General features: G+C 44.5%; 1 protein-coding gene across 2 annotated transcripts in view; it reads right to left on the reverse strand.

Annotated features, from left to right (window-relative positions):
* Positions 1-18710, reverse strand: part of apc2 (APC regulator of WNT signaling pathway 2) — a 35345-nt gene that overhangs the window by 12979 nt on the left and 3656 nt on the right. The window contains exons 2-7 of one of the 2 annotated variants that reach the window (XM_069186173.1): positions 8743-8901; positions 5370-5460; positions 4841-5144; positions 4051-4159; positions 3090-3203; positions 2060-2146 (exon numbers count right to left, since the gene is read on the reverse strand). In XM_069186173.1, coding sequence (XP_069042274.1) covers positions 2060-2146; positions 3090-3203; positions 4051-4159; positions 4841-5144; positions 5370-5460; positions 8743-8901 — 864 coding nt within the window. Of the gene's footprint in view, positions 1-2059; positions 2147-3089; positions 3204-4050; positions 4160-4840; positions 5145-5369; positions 5461-8688; positions 8902-18710 lie in introns of both variants that reach the window. The other variant, XM_069186174.1, reaches the window with a different exon arrangement.

An 18710-nucleotide genomic window follows, 5' to 3' on the forward strand; every position in this document is an offset into this window, starting at 1 on the left:
AGTCAAACGCTGCCACAGATAGCAGTAACGGAGTCACAGCACTCCTGGAATGACTGTACTTCAGTGTAAGCGATGAGTCTATCCAAATGCTGGCCACCCCGCAAATGAGAAACTACGTCAATGCCAACGGCTAAATTCACAATCGGACATCATCTCACAAATGCAAGCTCTTGATCCTCTGGATTTTACAGCTCCCTGTCCCAGCAAACACAGTGGGTGACCTGCATGCACAATCGCACAGACACGCACATTCAAGCCCCCCTTTAGTCTCTCAGTCCCGCGGAGACAAACCCAAACTTTGCCCCCTTTCCGGTCACCATGGAGACCCAGCAGCTGCAGCTCCGAGGACTCGGCCCGGCTGCTGCGCAGACAAAGGGCTGGGCTGGGCTGGGCAAGGAGCTGCTGCAGCAGATCTGTGTGCATGAGCACCGCACACGTGAGTGCAGGGCGCTGTGGTGTGCGCGCTTTGGGGTGGCAAAGACTTAGCAAGATTCCAGCCATATTTTGACCGGCACATCCCTCCTCCCCATCATAACTACTGCTCCCCTCGCCCACAGAAGCCCAATGCGGTTCAACACAGCTAGATCACAGCTTTGTGTTTGTCGTCCTACCTGGATTTCTGTTAAAAAAAGGCAAGAAGAGTCCTGCTTGACCCTCCTGTTCTCTCACACAAGCTACAAATGCCACCTGGTGAACAGGGAAGCACACCCAGTACAGAAGGTGAAGGTATAAGTCCTTTCTGCTGCCTGTCAGCGCATCCCAGAAGCCTCGGCTGTGTTCTCAGGCTGACTTCACGCTTGACTGATGGCAGGCATGAGAGCTGGAGACGAGCATCTCCGCACTGCCAGGCTCAGGATGCAGCACTCCGCTCACCCGGCCAATCAGAGCAGAGGCGCCGTGCGAGTCACAGCTCCTTCTGCATAGCAACACGGCAACACGCTGGCCCCGAGCGCGAGGCGACAGCGGCCGGCCCGAGTCGGCCCCGGGCGAGCAGGCTGGGGGCTCCAGCGTGAGCCATGGCTGACACCTCCCTGCCTCCTCCTGCGGTGGAGCGCGGCAGCACTGCAGCACTCCAGGGCCGCCGGCAGACACTCCGGCTTAACCCTTAGCTGTCTGGGAGCCTTTACCGTTTACACCAAGCTCTTATCTGTGACGTTTTCACATGTTATCCAATTTAGGAACATTACCAGTCTCCTTGATCGGCTCTGATTTGTAGAAAAAGCTTCCCATTAAAAAAGAAGATTCAGTACAAAGAAAGGAGAGTTTTCTATAGAATTATTATCTTATATAATTTTTAACATTTTTGAAGTACAGGAACCGTACTCAGCAATTTACTTTATGACCCATTCAGAATGCATCACCAGCCAGAAAGCTGGTAACATCTTGATTTATTCTTAAATTACTATTTTAACAATAACCTCTCCACGGGGGTGCTGTTTTTTCTCTACTTTATTAATAATTACTGTGTTCTGCCGAGCTCTGCAGGAGAGTCTGCCTCCCCTTTCTGAGCTGAATTACCATACTGTTTGATGCCCACTTAAGCATTAACGAGCTGGTTTGTTCTGCCTTTTTTCTAGTCCTGCCTTGTGTGCAAATCACAAACAGCTCAAGTGAGAATACTTTGTCTCTGAGGTGTTGATTACGAAAAGGTGTCCGCATGCAGCAGTGCCTGGCCATTACATCTCACTGGGGGGGGTTGTAATAATTTTTTAAGGGCCTGAGTCGGCTCTAGAACGTATGGTGTCAGTGGGAGCATTCTGTGGAACTCCCAGAGCAACTGCTGCATCTTAATACTTCAGCACATCTGTGAAACATCCGCTGCTGGCCTGCCAATGAGCATGTGGGAGATGCAGTGAAGAAGAATTCATTTTAAAGAAACAAAGAGAGCCCTAAGGAAGAGAGCATCGTTTATATATTATATTCATAAAGAGTGTTGGGGTGAAGTTACTTTTCAAAAATAACAGATTACTTGGATAAAGGTATACTTATTAAAATTAACAGCAATTTTGAGAACATTTTAAAAATGAATCAAAGTGAGCAGTGCAATGTCGGGTCTCACCTGAGCCTCCGGCTGGGGGGTCTTCTCCTGTGTTTCCTGAGCCTCCTGCAGCTCCTTCTCCAGCTGCTCCAGACGCGCCACCCGGATCTGGAACAAGAGCCAGACGTGAGCGTCAGGGCAGAGAGCTGGAGCCTCTTTCTTTTGCATGGTAAACACACTGCTCAGTTTACTCCTGGAATACACAGGATCTTTCATTTCTATATTTTTTAGATTCAAAAGCATTTCCAAGCAGCCCTGAAATTCCTGCAGGACAAGGCCAGGAGGATTCCCTTTGATAAACTCGGCCAGGCCGGGTACTTCACAACGATACACTAACAGGTGTGCTGTAGGGACCCCAGCAGTCACCGCGCAACTCAGTGAAGATTTGAAACAGGTTCATCCTTACCAAAAGGCCCTTCAGGAAGGCACAAAAAAGTATCTTCTCCAGCTGTGCTCTAAACGTAATAATAAGGCCTGTTGTACTCCAAGTACAGTGTAGCCCTGGCCAATTTCTTGTGTTACCAGAAACATTAAGATACAGAGAAATGCATATTTAAGTGGAGAATTTAAAAAGACAAACCAGTCACAGAAAACACATTCTAATGTCTATCTGTCCAAGAAAATCACAAAGTCATCTAAACAGCTGAACTCATTACAGCCAGAGTCAAACCACTGGACCATTTGCCTTAATTCTATAAGGCCTTTGATGACACTGTACTGAGTAGCTGGTAACATCAGGTGCTGACTAACAGATACAAGTCTAGAAACCTGAAGGACCGCAGCCACTACAGAGGTGAACTGCAGACAGCTGATGTTAATTTAGGGTCCTGGCAGGTTTAGCGATAGTCTTATTGTCACTGAGTCAAAAACAGGCAAAACAGTAAGAATACTGGACTTTTATTTTAATTTTAATCCAATTAAAAGAAGGGGTGCTTGTCCGATAAAAGAGGCTTCCAAGAAGGGGAAGCACCCCTTTTCTTAATGTTGTGGCCGTGGGTCCCCCCGGTTCATCAACGCAGCTGTCAAACAGTCAGAGGGTGAGGGTCCCCACCTGCGTCCGCTGGACCATTTCGTCGCTTGTGCCGAATCTCTCCTCCATGACGGAGCGCAGCTGCTGGGCCTCGAACTCCAGCTGCTGGCGGATCAGGTCCATCTGCATGGAGAACTGCGCAGTGGGAAAGCAGGGGGTCAGGGGTCAGAGATCAGGAGTCAGGAGTCAGTCACGCCGGGCACGAGAGGCATCCGCCGGGACTGGGGCTCTACCCAGCTTGCCGTGGCTCAGGCGGAGCTTAGGTGCAGGACAGCTGTGGATTATTGTTTCGGTGCGGATTTCTAAACAGCTTGAACTGCAAGAGGCAGAACTGAGTGGGGTCTGAAATCACAGCCTGCAGGTTTGGGAACTGGTAGTGAAGCTCCTGCTGATGGAGAATGAGGGACATGTAGGGAAATCACTGCAAGAGCTCTGGTTCATTTATTTTCTCGCAGGTGTAGTAGTCAGAACTAATACTTGCATTATCCACCTATCAGTTTTCTAACAGGAGGAGGCAGATCCAATCCCATTAAGGCAGGGTACATCCACAATAGACGCCAGTCTGTTGTAGGGCTCACAAACACACACACACACACACACACACACACACACACCAGGGCCAGTTTCCTCAGGAGCCAGTTAACCTACCAGCATGTCTTTGGGCAGAGGGAGGAACATGCAAACTCCACGCAGACAGCACCCCAGGTCTAGAACTGGCCCTAGAGCCCAGGCGCTGTGCATTACTGAAACATGTCGAGCAGTATTACACGACCATGCGGCTCACAGGCTCCTAGAATAAAACTACACCTGATTCACTTTAGTTTAGACAATTGTAATTATTATCATGCTAACCACTGTGCCACTGTTCTTCCCACTAATATACCAGTATAATTATAATTAATATGATCGGTTTACACTATATTAAGAATGGACTTACGAACCACAGGCAATGGCCTAATTTCGCTTGTATAGAGGCGCTCACCGTCTCGACGCGCGGCAGCTCGGCCAGCCGCTGCGACAGCCCCTGCAGCTGGGAGTAGTACCAGCGCCGCTCTCGCTCCTCCTTCTCAATCTCGCTCAGCAGCAGCGTCCTGGAACACAGCCACAACGCCCTGAGCGCTCACCCCGCTGTCCGGAGGAGCTGCAGTCGGCGGACCCGCCTGCCTGTTTCTGTGCGTGACGGTGTGGAGGGGGGACTTTCACGCTTACTTTGCTGCTTCCCTCACTGGCCGTTTTTTAAAACCGATCACAAACAGTTCGAGTGAAAGTCCGCATAAAACTAGACATTCTTACGTAATGATCGTGCCGAGAGCCATGCCAGCTCAGAACTCCCCAACAGGCACTGGGGTTTGAACGATTGTTAAATATTGATGATTAAACACTGGGATCAGACACCTGTAAGGTGATGTGGATAAATTAAAAAAATAAAGTACTATAAAATAAACCCGGGTTTATACATCCAAAATGATGTGATTTCATCATACTTAGAATTTAATATTTTGTGTAAACAGGTGACTTCTGTAAATCTGACTCTTTAGCACCTGCAGGCAGACAGTGAGATACAGAAGAAGTGGCAAACAAATTTGCACACTGTGGTCTTCAAGATATGGGGACATACAGTACTTTTATAGTATATTCCAGTTCCTAAAATTATGGATAAACATGTGGGAAAGGCAAATTCCAAGATAAAACTCTAATCAGGCTGTTGGTGTTTTTTACTGACTTCATGCAGCGTGTTGAGCAGGGCACAGAGAAACACCACGCGGGCCCACCTCTCTTTGCAGAGGTCCTCTAGGTGCTGGGCTGTGACCCTGCCCTCCCCGCTGGTGCCCGTCTTCTGCAGAGCTCCCTCCAGGATGTGTGGGGGTCCGGGGTGCAGTGCTGCCCCTTCCCCCTGCACTGGGGGCGCCTGCCTGGAGGCGGTGTGCAGGGGGCTCCTGTCTCCGGCCCTCCCCAGATCGAAGGACGGAGCTGGGGTTCGGTCCTCCTCTTCAGCGGCCTGGGCTGCCTGGGACCCCCGCAGATTGTGGGGCTGGTACTTCAGCTCGTAATAGTTCGTCAAGTCCATGTGCAACTCTAGGAGGGTCAAGAACCAGGGCCTTTTAAAAGAGCAGTTGTTTTTCTAATTCCTTAATCAGATCTGCAGCATTTAAGTCATGCTCAGAGACTATATCTGGCTTTCCATGGAAACTACCCAATCAATGCTAACGTTAAAGACAAAACCATCAGTTTCCTGTGATAGAGCTCTCAAAAATACCTGAGGCCCACTGGACAGACAGAGATGGGATGTGGTCAGCATACCTTTGAGCTGGTCGAGCACGTCTGTTCTCCCGGTGGAGGCCAGCGTTCGAGCCTCCTGCTCCAGTTTGCACTGCAGCTGCTTCAGCACCTCCTGGAGTCGGGAGAAAGAGCCGAGCATCACGGCCTGTCTCAGCGTCTGTCAGGCTGGACTTGTAGATGAAATTATTTAGGAAGTCTTGTCGGAGTTAGGCTTTTATTTTTATACCCATTCTGAAATGGGGAAAAGAACTGTAACTGTGGAAAACATTTTAATAACAACTATGAAGAAACCATTTCAAAACGAGATGAACTAGTGCATACTCTGGCATTGGAGGACGAAGCAAAAACAACCTGTCTGCAGAAACCAGCTCCCACAAGGTGTCTCAGTACGGTCATACAAAGAATCTGGGAGCACCTAATGGATAAAGTAGGCACATCTGGGACTGTGATTAATCAGGGTCTGCTATCCCATAAAGATAATGAAGATGGGGTCTGCGTTATAACCTGAGATGTGCATAAATATCTTATAAGTGAAAAGGCATTTGTACACCATCTTGATGCAAAGAAGATGGGCCACCTTTTATTTTATGGGGTACCACTTAAATATTAATATGTCCATTAGTAAGTGATGATAATTAGCTCACTTATAGATTTTTCTGAAATGAATCACAACCTTAAGAGGCAGTGGGAATAGCTATCCTTTTGCAGTGCTAGCTGTTGGAAATCTTCCTTATCCTTGCAATAGCTCAACTGTGGCATTCTGTGCTTGTAACTAGCACCTATTAAGTGCTTACTAAGTTATATTAATAGATCAATTTACTTATTTGTTAATGGGTGCACCCTTTAAACACCGCATGATCAAAAGGTAAAACAGAATCTGGAAATCCAGTGAAAAAGGTCTACGAAATGCTATTAGAGGGTGAAAAGGCATCATTTTAATTTCTTAAACAGACACAGATGTGCAGGCTTGCAACTCGGCCACCTTACAGGATTGTGAACTGAAACTAAGCTGTACTTCTTTCTGTACCTTAAAATCGCTGTTGGGGCAGATGTGAAATAGTGACCCAGTAAAATCAACATGGCAGGATTAGTGCAGCAGAAAAAGCAATCTGGAATGTAGATCATAGTAAATCTGTTGTGGAAATGTATGGAATAAAGTAAGTAGGTCAACAGGGGCTTTTTGTGTTTTAGGCTGTACCATTTCTACAACTTAAAGTGCTTTTCAGGTGCAGAGCAGGGTGGTCCAGGTCTGTGGATGTTGCAAGTCCTTTTTAAAATGAAGATGCTTCATAAACCTGAAGGTTAGACCTCTTCCCAGTTTTGGTTTATGGAGCGTTAAGCAAACTGAGAAAAGCAAGATTCATCTTGGGACACTGGTAACTTATAGCTGTATCTCCAGTACTGCTGGTAGGGTTAACAGGAGCTACAAGGGCAAGGTACCTTGTTCATAGATGCATGGGGAATGGGTCCTGGGTTCAAAGGAGTCCTAAGAAGTTTTTTGGGCTAGATAACTATCACCCCAATTGGCAAAGCGTTGGCAAAGCGCCATCAGCCATGACTTAGCTTGTTCTTGGTTCAACACTAATGAAGCACAGGAGAGAGCTTTTACAGCTCTTTCAGCACCAGCCTTTCAGATACTGTAAGTTAGCCTCTATTGCACGTCGAGAGTTCCCTGCACCTACCACAGACTTGTGTCTCTTCACTTGGTCAACGTGGGAGAGAGGACTATCTTTCAGAGCTTCCCTGTTCCATTACAATACAAGGGGGACAGTTTTTACTTCCTCTGTATTTTGTGAATCTAACAAATGTGGAGAAATCTTATTCCATTAGCAGGTAGAAAAACCTATTTTCATTTTTACACATGCCATTGTGAACAGCCAGAAGTGGTGAATGGTTAACAGATTTAAGTCACTTAAGCTACATTAAAGCTACATTTAAGAGGCTGTTTTTTCACTATGGTCAAGTTGTGCACATTTCAAGTTTATCATAGACCATTTTTTCCCCTTTAAAAACACAACACCTTTAAAATTACAACATTTAATGAAGCAAATGCATACGCCAAAAAGATCAAGTAAAAAAAATCAACACCATCTTAAACAAAAGGAAGAAAGAATATAAAAGTGACCCTGGTGGCAATGGGGATGTCAGTCAAGTCTAATTTCTAGTTCATCTGGAAGAGTTCATGTGAAGTCAAATAAGCAGCCTGTCAGGCGGAGGCTCTGTGTCCAAGTCTTGTGAATTTTGATTTTTTTGTCCATTAGTACATGGTTCTATCTCCCGGAAAACAAGCAGGTAATGTCATTACTGGCAACGGATGAAATCTGATGCGGGTTCTTACTGGAACCCCATGCTTCCACGACCTGCCACGGTTACTGGAGCCGTGTTTCGAAATGCAGGATCAATAAATACAGGGAGCCTTACAGATGTAACGGGTGACACCATCTCATGGTTCCTAACTCCATCTTACTCTTCAGCTTCCTCACGTGTTTAAAACTTGTCAGCAGCTTTGGGTTGTGCAGCCTCCACTGGTGTAGGGGGTACTGCCTTCTCCTTCTCATTTTGTTTCAAGACCCAGGTGCTAGGATCTTTCTTACAAGACTGAGGCAGGACTACACCCCCAGACCAGCACACGGGGACAATTAAGAGACCCCAGTCTTCATGCTGGTCATTACTTTACCAGAGAATAAAGAAATCAGTTTGCATTTGATGCCTGGCATTCTGGGACCTTAGGTGGTTAAATTATTGGTAATCTTCATAACTTGCTTGCACAGCATGCTCATATCAAGACATGATGTTCCTATTAATGCGATAACTCCTTACTTTAGAATTCTTGTTCACCCCTTTTTGTAACATTACTGTTTTCCCAGTAAAGATAAGCAGTTAATCCACATTGAAAATGAAATTCGGGGTCGCTCAGGTCTCTCGAGCGGCTCGGGTTCTGAGTTGCCGGGCTGAACCTGGTCATGTCACTAGCCATCTGTAACCAGGACTCCCTGGGCAGCGGGGCTCTGCAGGAGAAGGGCTGGGATGAGCAGGAGAACAGAGGTCTCTCGGCTGCTCGGGGAGCCAGGAATGCTGTGATTGGGGGGGGCCTATAGGTTCACATTGATGTTGGGAAGAGATGTTGCTCCTCCAGTCAGAATTCTCTCTCCTGTCAGGCACATGGAGCTGGCAATATGTAAATACCTATTTGATGAGCTGTAGAAATCTCATTCTTTTTCATGCGTTGCTGGAGTCATTGCTGGAAAGATGATTTGCTATTTAAAATTTAGTACAAAATATAAAAGCATTCTTATGGTGTATGAGTGTTTACGAATGCAGTTTTCTGCCTACTACCTACTAGTCTGGGAAGGGCAGCTCTGGCAGACCGGCCTCTCTCTCCGATCCCCCTCACCTTCATGTCGGAGGTCTCGTTCTCCAGCTTGGACAGGTGGTTGGAGTTGTCTTCCAGCTCCCTCCGCAGGTGGGTGTTCTCCTTCCTCAGCGCCTCCACCTGCCTGACCAGCTGGTCGTACGAAGCTACAGACCCTGCCATCCTCACGCTGTCCAATCCCTGAACGCAGAGTGAGAGAGAGAGAGGACACAGCCTTGAGTAACTGGAACAGAGACTGCAATCTCCTGCCTGAGCCAGGTGTCAAACACATTTTTATCAAAATCCCCTTGCACTTGCTATGCAAGCTTTACTCTTGATGCATCATAACTTGCATTAATAAAATTAATTTCCTCTCAAAGGATCTCAAAACACTTACAGATAGGAGAGAACTCACTTCAGCCACCACTGTTGGCTGTCCCACTACACATCAGAAGTGATGAAGAACGAAGAAAAAAAGAAGTGAGAAAGGGGAGAAGTCCAGAGCAGACCAGTGTCATGGAATCTTTAATGAAGAAGTAACCAAGGCCGTCTCTTCTAAAGCACATGGTTCCTGGCCAGATTAGTGGGACATTAAATTGGATATTCTGGGTCCAGATCAATAAAGATCACCACCTATTGGTCCACCAACACTGCACCCAGCAGCTGGTCTTTCTTAGATGACTGTGCCCAGGGTATAGGGTGACTGTAACGCTTGTAGATAAGGATACTTTTCAAATCCCATCTTGTACTAGAAGAACTGAATGTGAAAAATGAAGCCTTACACATGGATCAGATGAAAAATGGTGCTTAGAATGTGCGGTAGATACTGTAACTAATACAGATCGGCTGTTCATTATTCCTTCATCAATCAGCTCTATTGATCAATGTCACAGATTTGTGACATTTGAGAGCCATTGCAAATAAGATTATATACTGTACAGTTATTAACAAGAGCTGAGTAGTTACTAGTAACTGCAACAAACACAACACAACGATGATTATTTACAATAAAACAAGTTATTTGTTATTGTTTCTGTGTGGTAGTGTAGCAGAGCAGGAGCTGGGAGTGCGGGTGAATCACTAAGACCAAGAGCAATGTGAATTCTTCACCTGGATCAGTTATGTTTCTGGCAAACACAAGTGTCCCTCAGAATGTTTCCCGCAGGATTGCTGGGGGTCCACTTCGCGATGATCAAGATCAGAGCTGATCTCGCACACTTGGCTCACCATCAGCAGCAGCAGCTGTTACACAGGCAGCGTTCATCACCTGTCACAATACCTTTATCACGGTTTTGATCAATGTTTACGGTTGGCCGGGCCTGAATTACAGTTTCTGGGGTGATAATTCAATAAAATTATTTAAATAAAGGAAAAGCCAGTACAAGTAAGAATCTTTTACTCTTGTATCTGAATATTGTATCTTGCCATACATCCAGACTTGCCTTGTACTGGGAATAATGAGGTACTGACAAACTGATTTGCAACCTCCTAGATTGACCTCATCAGATCTCAGAAGCTGAGCCTGGGCTGTACTAGGATGGGAGATCAATTTTCATCATATTCAGGGTCACGGGAGCACAGGAGCCTATCCTGGCAGGAAATTAATGAATGGTGGAATACACCCTGGGTAAGATGTCAATCCATCACAGGGCACACACAGACACAAACACACACACTCACACAAGAAGCCAATTAACTTACAAGTATGTCTTTGGATTGTGGGAGGATAGCGAAGCACTGAAAGAAATCCCACGCAAAGAAGGGGAGAATGTGCAAACTCCACACAGACAGCACTCCAGGTCTGGAATTGAGTTCAGGGCCCCAGCAATGCTGACCACTGCACCACCGTGCCGCAAGAAATGAAGATCACCCACCCTAAACAGGCAGATGTCCTGACTGTCTGCATTTATTTCCACAGAAGCATGCATTCCTACTATAGCATTTGCTGTGATGGCCTGTTTATCTAACTATTGTCACTGACAAATTGGAGGATACCAAAAGAAAAATTATTTTGAATTTTTAATAAGAAAAAAATGAATAATTTACTCCAGCTAAACAAAGGTTTGCATCATTACTCCTTAAGGCAGGAGACTGATTCCACATTAAGGCAAGTCTCAGGGGATGCTGAAGAAATTATCACTCCCCCCACAGCCAAATGCACTCACCAGCCAAGACAGCGTGTCGAAAAGAGAAATTCGTTTTAATTTTGGAGCTACTTTAATGTAAGGTCCCAGATGATCAGCAAGCATGATGTTAAAAGCCTTTTGCAAACACATCATGGCATCCTGTGGAAGGATTCACTCTATTAATATCTGAACTCCAGCTCAATGGAAATGGCGCATTACAGAAACAAAAGAGCTCTCATCTTATGTGGCATTATCCAGAGGTATCATTCAGAGCACAGAGTGCAGCAGACTCTTACACCACAGATCACTGCAATCTGCACATTACAGGGTCAAGATAGAGTGCAAACTTTTTTTTTGGGGGGGGGGCAGGCAATGGCAGTGCAGTAAATTTCTCAGATGGGGGCTCTGAAGCAATTTAAAAAGAAAAGACTCATGCATTTCAGCTGATACACCCAAATCCACTTAAATCCCAAGGAGGGTCAGGATTGCCTTGAGTGCTATAGTGAGGACCCTTTAAGGTCTTTAATTACTGGACTTAAAGCAATCCAATAAATCAATTTTTATAGGCTGCGGTCCGCAGACCGAATTAAAGTCTCATTCCTTAGTAGGAAATGACCCCTTACTATAACAGGGGAGCACAACAGGCAATTGTCAAGAGGGTTTTATATGTCTATTCAGGTTCTTAAGAATAAGGAAAGACTTCACCTTCTCCCTCTATGCAAATAATGAGTTCAATTAGGTAATAAAATCCTTGGGCACTGAGTTGTGCACCGCTGTTCTATAATTTGCAAATTATTCATCCATAATTTAGTAAATTGCTTCAAATCTGCACTTAGTAAGACTTCAGGTTCTATGCTATATTTCCAAAATGTTTTGATTGTGCTACAGAACATCAGTTAGAGGAAACATGGGTGTTACAATTCATTATACATCTGAACACAAAAGACTGCAGGGCTCAGCAAAACAGCGCCCCCTGTGGCCTCCTGAGTGGGGTGTCAGTGAGTGAAGTGTCTCTCCTCCAATCAGAACTGATCCTCTGGTATGTGGCGGTGCCCCTTGTGATGTTAAGGTGAGCAGCTTGGAGCTGGGGGCTTCCTCACTCTCCCCTGTGTGCGGGTGCAGGGTTTATACCTGTCAGCCAAAACACACAGCTGGCAATCCCAGAACTGGGTGGGCGTAGCAAAAAAACAACAATTGGTTGTTTAAAATTCACAGCCTCTAAAAAAGCCTAGAAATGAAAGTGTTTTTTTATTCTATCCGATTCTTCTTCGTTGCTGCCCTTGCCCTTTGCTGCAAGGACAATAGTCTCACAGAACGGATGAGTGAGTTCAGCCTGACACTTCTGCAGCAAATGAGGCAGGGAAGGACGTTTCAGGTCAGGTTTGGTTATATAAATAAGCACAGGGGAGACCAATTGCATAGATTTCAATTCATTTTAAAAGATCTGATGCATGCCTGTAAGGTGGTAGTTAATAATAAGCTACAGCAGCTTGGTCCTTTTGTATTATTAGAGGAGTCTTAGGCAGGTACACATCTGCCTGGTGTAATATCCACTTTCTGTTTTTTATCACACCTACACCAGCGCTTTGCTACAGATCGAACTCTTTTGTCGATTCCAAGATCCTTTCCTCGCGTGTCTCCATTATTTTGCATGCTAGTGCAAAGAGCAGGGATGGATAACCATATGGATGCAGGAAGATGCCTAATGAAGATACCGCATGTGGGATCATCCCATGGGATTTGAGCCCAGCTGTCCGCTTCTGTGTTTGATCAAACAGAATGCGCAGTGACAGATCTAGTCAGCATGAGCACCAGCCCTGAAACCCCCACTGTAACCGCCTGGTGACTTTAATAGCAGCAACAAAATTTATGCCAGCCTAGTGTATGCTTGGGGGGTTGGGCAGGCAGGGGGCTTCAAACCAGAGCATTTTGGTTTATTTTCCTTCATGTTTCAGACCTGTCTCCCCCCACCCCCCTTCGGGGTCTCTAGCTGCAGTGCTTTCTGGGTAATCCATTCAAATCTTCCCCTGGAGGGAAATGTTTCAGCTGCAGCCAAGGATGTCAGCAGCCAGCCAATGGGGCACACCGGCTCGGCTAGTTACCAAGGCAACGGCCAATCCCCCTGCCTGAGCAAGGTGGCAATGCGCAGCAGTAAAAGGCAAAATCAGCTGCAGACAAGAAATGTGATGAGCTATAAAAGCAAACAGTCCCAATTTCCAATCTTCCAGTCTTTTATAGAAATCCCACCCCCTCCCCTCCCTGGCTGCAGTACTGCTTAGACACAGATTTGTGTTGTGCTCTAATCTACTGTGCATAATAACTAACAGAAGAAGCTCAGCTCTTGCTTCTAAATTTCCACAGAATGGAACTGCAGGACAGAGGTGGAACTGAGCTCCTATCTGAATGTGTCAGAGTCTCTAAGCTGTAAACTTGCTTTTTCACAAGGGTGACAAAGCTTTAACATGCAGCTTGTGTGCTCTCTTTTTTTAATTTTCATGGGGAGAAGCTTTCATTTACATTGAGCATGGGTGTCCTTGTCCCCTAAAAGGGCCCTTATGGAAAAACAGCGGTTAAAAAAAGACAGCCCCAGCACACTTCTTCCATTGGCTTCTCAAGGAGGAGACATTTTGGAAAGGTCACCAAACATCTGATGCCTTGATTAAAATTCAACAGCCCTTAGCCCTGACCCCTATTGAACAGCACAGGAATGTTTTATCTGGGAATCCTAGTACCTTATATTTATTCAGATGCATAAATGCACTAGAAATACACAGCAACAACAATTCAGTATATTATGAAACCCCTGTGCTAGTCACATTCTTACAGCAGTGCAGATGAGATTCCTCTCTGCATTAAATTCTTGCAAGCATTATGCTGTACTGCTAAAGGTTTGCTTTGAATACATCTTCATATTAAATTATGGCTCATTAATTCCATGAGACCAGCCAGCTGTAAACAAATGAAAATTCTCAATAGGTTCAGTCCACAATTTTGTGCAAATAAAGACCAAGAGAGACGTGAAGGAATTACAGCAAAGGGAGGGGAGTCTATTTTTATTCACGGCCTGTTGAAATATTAGGTTTATCTTTGCATGACGGAGCAGCAGATGTGTTCAAATCCAGTTCTATAGGTCTCACTAGTACGCCTGAGCTTTGTTATTCAACGATACTTGATTCCCTGTGCATATAAATTTTAACCTATTCCAGAACCTAAAAAGCAGTGAATAACACAGGTTCCTGTAGAATCTGCAAGGCTGCACCTTACGTGACAGGATTTGAACATTGTCAAATGTTGAATAAAGTCTTATATATTTGAAGACATACAGAGCAGTGCTGGAGGTTAAGCTTTGGCTGATTGGCTGCACTTCACCATTATTGGTCCACATCCACGAATCAGGGCTCTGAACTTGTGACCAAAGGGTTGTGGGTTCAAATCCCAGCAAGGATGCTGTGTGTGTTCTCCTGAGTGAGGTGCAGTACTCAATTCCAGAAAACCAACCTTAAAAATGTGTACCAGTTTTGTACATAAAAAGAGGTCACTGTAGATTGCTTTGAATAAGAGTGTATGCCAACTAAATTAATAATTATATGAAATTACGTGTTCAATAAAGAGACAGACGTGTATCAATATTATAGGATAAATGTAATGCAAGTGAACAGGATGACATCACTCCATATCTTTTTCACAGCCCTAATACAGTATATGGACCATGTCTCACTTTAAATTATACAGGTGTAAGATGGCCAGGGGAAGGGTCATCCAGGACAGGTATTTCAGGAACGGTCTGCTCAATATACCTGAGCAAGATGGTCGCCAAGAGAAACCAGCTGACCCGCAGATGGAAAGGGCTCAGTTTCGAAAAACAACGAGACACAGGTGTGTCTCATCAGGAAACAAAATATATATATACCCTGGAAACAGTGAACCGGCGCGGAAGCCAGTAGGTGAATGTGTTTTGGAGGAGATAGTGGAATCAGGTTGGTGTTGTAAGGATGAAAGAATAACGGATTAACGGAAGAAATAAAGGATTACAGTTTACGGTTTACGGTTTGTAATTTGGATACGACGTGGATGTGTGGTACTTTACGGACTTTGGAACTTGGACTGGATATGGATTGAGCGAACGGATTGCGGACTGGCTTGGAAGACGTACGGACTGGAGAAACTGAGAAAACTCCCCGGAAATAAAAGAAGAGAAGTGTGGTGTGAGTACTTTTGTCTCGCTTACATAAATCTTTCCCCCGGAAACACCACGCAGGGTTAAGGCTTTCCAGGGAAAGGAACGCCACTGTAGAATTCTAAAACATGAAAGACATTGGATTTAACAAAAAACATTGACCAAATATAAGAAATCTGAGCAATGTCTTCCAAACATCTCGAAATCCCTTCCTTCCCAATATAAAATCTGCATTTTAAAAATCAGTGCATGAGCAAAAGTATTTATTCCCCATGCTGTCTCTCAGACAGCACTACAAACACTGCAGTGACAAAGAAAACGTTGCAAACACACAAAGCTATCCCTTTCCCCTTTTTACCTCCAGTTCAAAGCGAGATAGCACTGTCACCATGGCAACCTCATCAGCGAGCGCTGAAGGATGAATGAGCTTCAGATGGGAGGCAGGAAAATAATGAATTTCTTTAAGAAGAGTCGGGCCCTGCAACATGTCTCACGGAGCACACCATTAAGGCAGACCGGAAGAGGACTGCTGATCTCGCCTCTGTGTTCACCTCTGAACGCTAGAACAGGCAGAGGACGCCTCCACTTCCAGGAAAAAACAAAACAAAATGTTCTGGCTGTGAAGACATCTTTTAAGTATGAAGGTGTTTATTTCTTTTCAGTGAGGAATTAACCTTTGCTCGTTCCTTTGCATCTAGCATGCTGGCACTGCTCCCCACTCGGTTCTGACTGTAAATAGTCCTACAGGAAACACTTATTGGAGCTGCAGCCAGCATTTAAGAACATAAGAGAGGCTACAAACGAGAGGAGATCATTTGGTCCATGTAGCTTCTTTGGTTGCTAGTAGCCAATTGCTCCAAGGGGCCCATCCAGCTACTTCTATTGTATATTTGTGTATTTGCAAGAACAATGTTCAGGAGACTTGCAAACAAACACCACGTGCGTCTGGAACTCGGCACCTGACAGCAGTGGAGTTTGGTTCCTCCTCTGATCTGATGGAAAGCTGCCACAGAGCCAGGGGTTTGTGTATGTAGCACACAACTGGGCCAGTAGATCACCAGCACCTTCCATCCATTTTCCAACGGCTTCATCCACCTCGCACGGTGGAGCTGGAGCCTATCCCAGCAAGGAGCAGGCAAATTTCCACCTGAGACTCTGAAGTGGACAAAGAGATGGATTGTCTATAAATAACCAATAATAATAATCAAGTCCCATTTTCTCTCCTAATGCACAACCTCCCCTGTTCTGATGTCCTGATATTTCCAGCTCGCTCTGGTGGCCTTTATCTCATTTTGTGAGGAAGGAACAGATCTCCCCGATATGGAAACCTGTTTACTACCCTCTGGTGTTGCTTCTCCTCGTGTTCATACACTCCTCAGACCACAGTTCAAAATCTGTCTTGCTCCAAATCTGCATTTAAAAAAAATGAAATATTAAACCAGGTCGTGCTGAACCGATACTGATTTCAATGTGGTCTAGTCAGTTTTCTGCACCAGTTATCCGTCATCAGACAGTTTTGAGCTTGGTGTTCTGTTCAGAATTGTAAAACCTCAATGTCAATACCCCTATGCGAAGGGAAAACAGTGGAAAAACGAAGACTGAAAGTCACTGAAAGTGGTTCTAGATCCTTCTTTTCTATGGCATCCTCACGGTTAGGACAAAGATCAGGACGTTGTGCTGCTTACTTCTAAATGTTCTAAAAATAAAAAGGAGCCATCTCCCATCCCCAACTTTTCTTATCACCTTCTGAAGGTACAGGTTCATTAGACTTATGGACGTTGTGACTGAAATGCTAATTTTTCTACATTTAGAAACCAAACAGTGTTTCAGTTAGCCTACAGGTGTTACCTGGATTAGCCTCGTGGGCAATTACAAATGATGCACTATCAATTATCTGTCTCAGCTCCATCAAGTACACTTAGTACAGAATTTCTATAGTTTCCGTAGTTTCAGGTACAATAAGAAGGTTTGGACCCCATTTTGCAAGAAAAAGGATAAAGTGAATTTTCCCCCAAGTAAACAAGCATTTAATTTTCCTGTTTACTTTTCTCTTCACTAATGCTTTTTGCGAGTAATAGAATTTTTTCCGAAATTCACTGACTTGTCACATTTCACCCACAAGAGCAGTTCAAGATTTATTTTCATTTTAACCTACTGCAGCAGGTGAGTTGGTGTCCCTGTTCAGTTCTAAGTGCGTATGAGGAGCAGTTTCTCCTTTTCATAGAGATATGCTGCAAATTAGCTTACCACTACTGAAGCTGTCACTGCCACAGGCTAAATGTGAAATTTTGCTTCAGAAAGGAGCATCTGTGACCTGTATATAAATATCTGGACAATGAGGGACAGAAATCGATATGGCCTCTTCTGAGCTGCCCAGGCTATGATTGGAAAAGGCTGTGAGCGACAAGCCTGAACTATAGAGGACACACTCAAGCGATTGTGTCACAATCACAGCCTCTCCAGGGACGCTGCATCAATTCATATGGTCACAATCCTTGGCCTTTAGGTCCTGCAAGAGACCAACTCTTCTCTTAACACCACATAAGCACAAACTCTTTAATTTGCTCTTCACTTCTTTCCATTCTTTCCAAGTACTGTAGATCACTTTTTGTAGGTCATGAAAAGTACTTGAGATGGAGCAGTCCCCTGTTTTATTTGTAGCCATAGAAAAAATGATCATGAAATACAAACAAAAACAGTAGTACGATATATCTTATTTGTCTATACCGGGTGGCATTAAAGAGCCGTGAAGTTCTTCTGGTTACAATCCTAGTGTTCACTTGCTTGCAAGAGCCCTTAACTGCACTCCTCTGGTATACAAGCGTGGTGATCTGGCATGGTGAAGAGATCAGAGAGATGCACAACAGAGACAGTCTCATCAAACAGCAGTCCAGTGTCAGATGAGAACAGAAAGGTCTTAAAATCTTCACATTAAAGGCAGGTTAATTAGCTAAGGCAGCAGCAATATATTGATTGGTTTCCTTTTATCAGGAAAATTAAAAAAAATCACAAAGCGAGTCACATGCAACAAAAAAGAGCAAAAAAAGCTGTAAAACTGAAGAGGAAAATGATATTACGGATTAGAGGTTTAGTTGAACATTCTGAAAGGTAGGTCAGAAAGGCACTTTTTCTAAGATAACATGAACTATTAGTAAAATTAGTTCAAAACCCGACCTACAACCCATGACTCGCACAAAGGTTTTTCAAACCTGGACTACAACCAGCAGCTGTTATCTGAACCTAAGCGCTTGATTGCTAGAGAGAACTCAAATCTGAATCAAATCAAAATACTGATACACCTGCAATTTCAAAATTAAAAGTCTACATATAATAAACATGCGTCTCTCCTTTTTCGAATTGAGTAAAATGCTGATTCACACATGAAATGTTCTTCAAAACACTCTCTCTAGGAGCCTTCAGACTCCATAGGTTAAATCCTGTTCAGTTTCATTCTTCCAGAGAGGAGTCTAAATATTTCCAGGATGGGTTATGTTTCTAAATTTTAATTTCAGAATACATCACTTTCATTCTGGCAGGCAATTTAGAGGATCTAACAATATGAGACGCGTGGTTTCTGCTCTCTGAAACAGGGGAGGCCTACACTGCTCTCCACCATAGCAGCAGACAGCTTGCAAATCCCAGTTGTCTTAAAAAATGAAGCATTATATAACAGCCAGCCATTTTATTCTGGTGATGTGAGCATGATT

This window comes from Lepisosteus oculatus, chromosome 29 (genome assembly GCF_040954835.1).
Source record: "Lepisosteus oculatus isolate fLepOcu1 chromosome 29, fLepOcu1.hap2, whole genome shotgun sequence".
Taxonomy (NCBI): domain Eukaryota; kingdom Metazoa; phylum Chordata; class Actinopteri; order Semionotiformes; family Lepisosteidae; genus Lepisosteus; species Lepisosteus oculatus.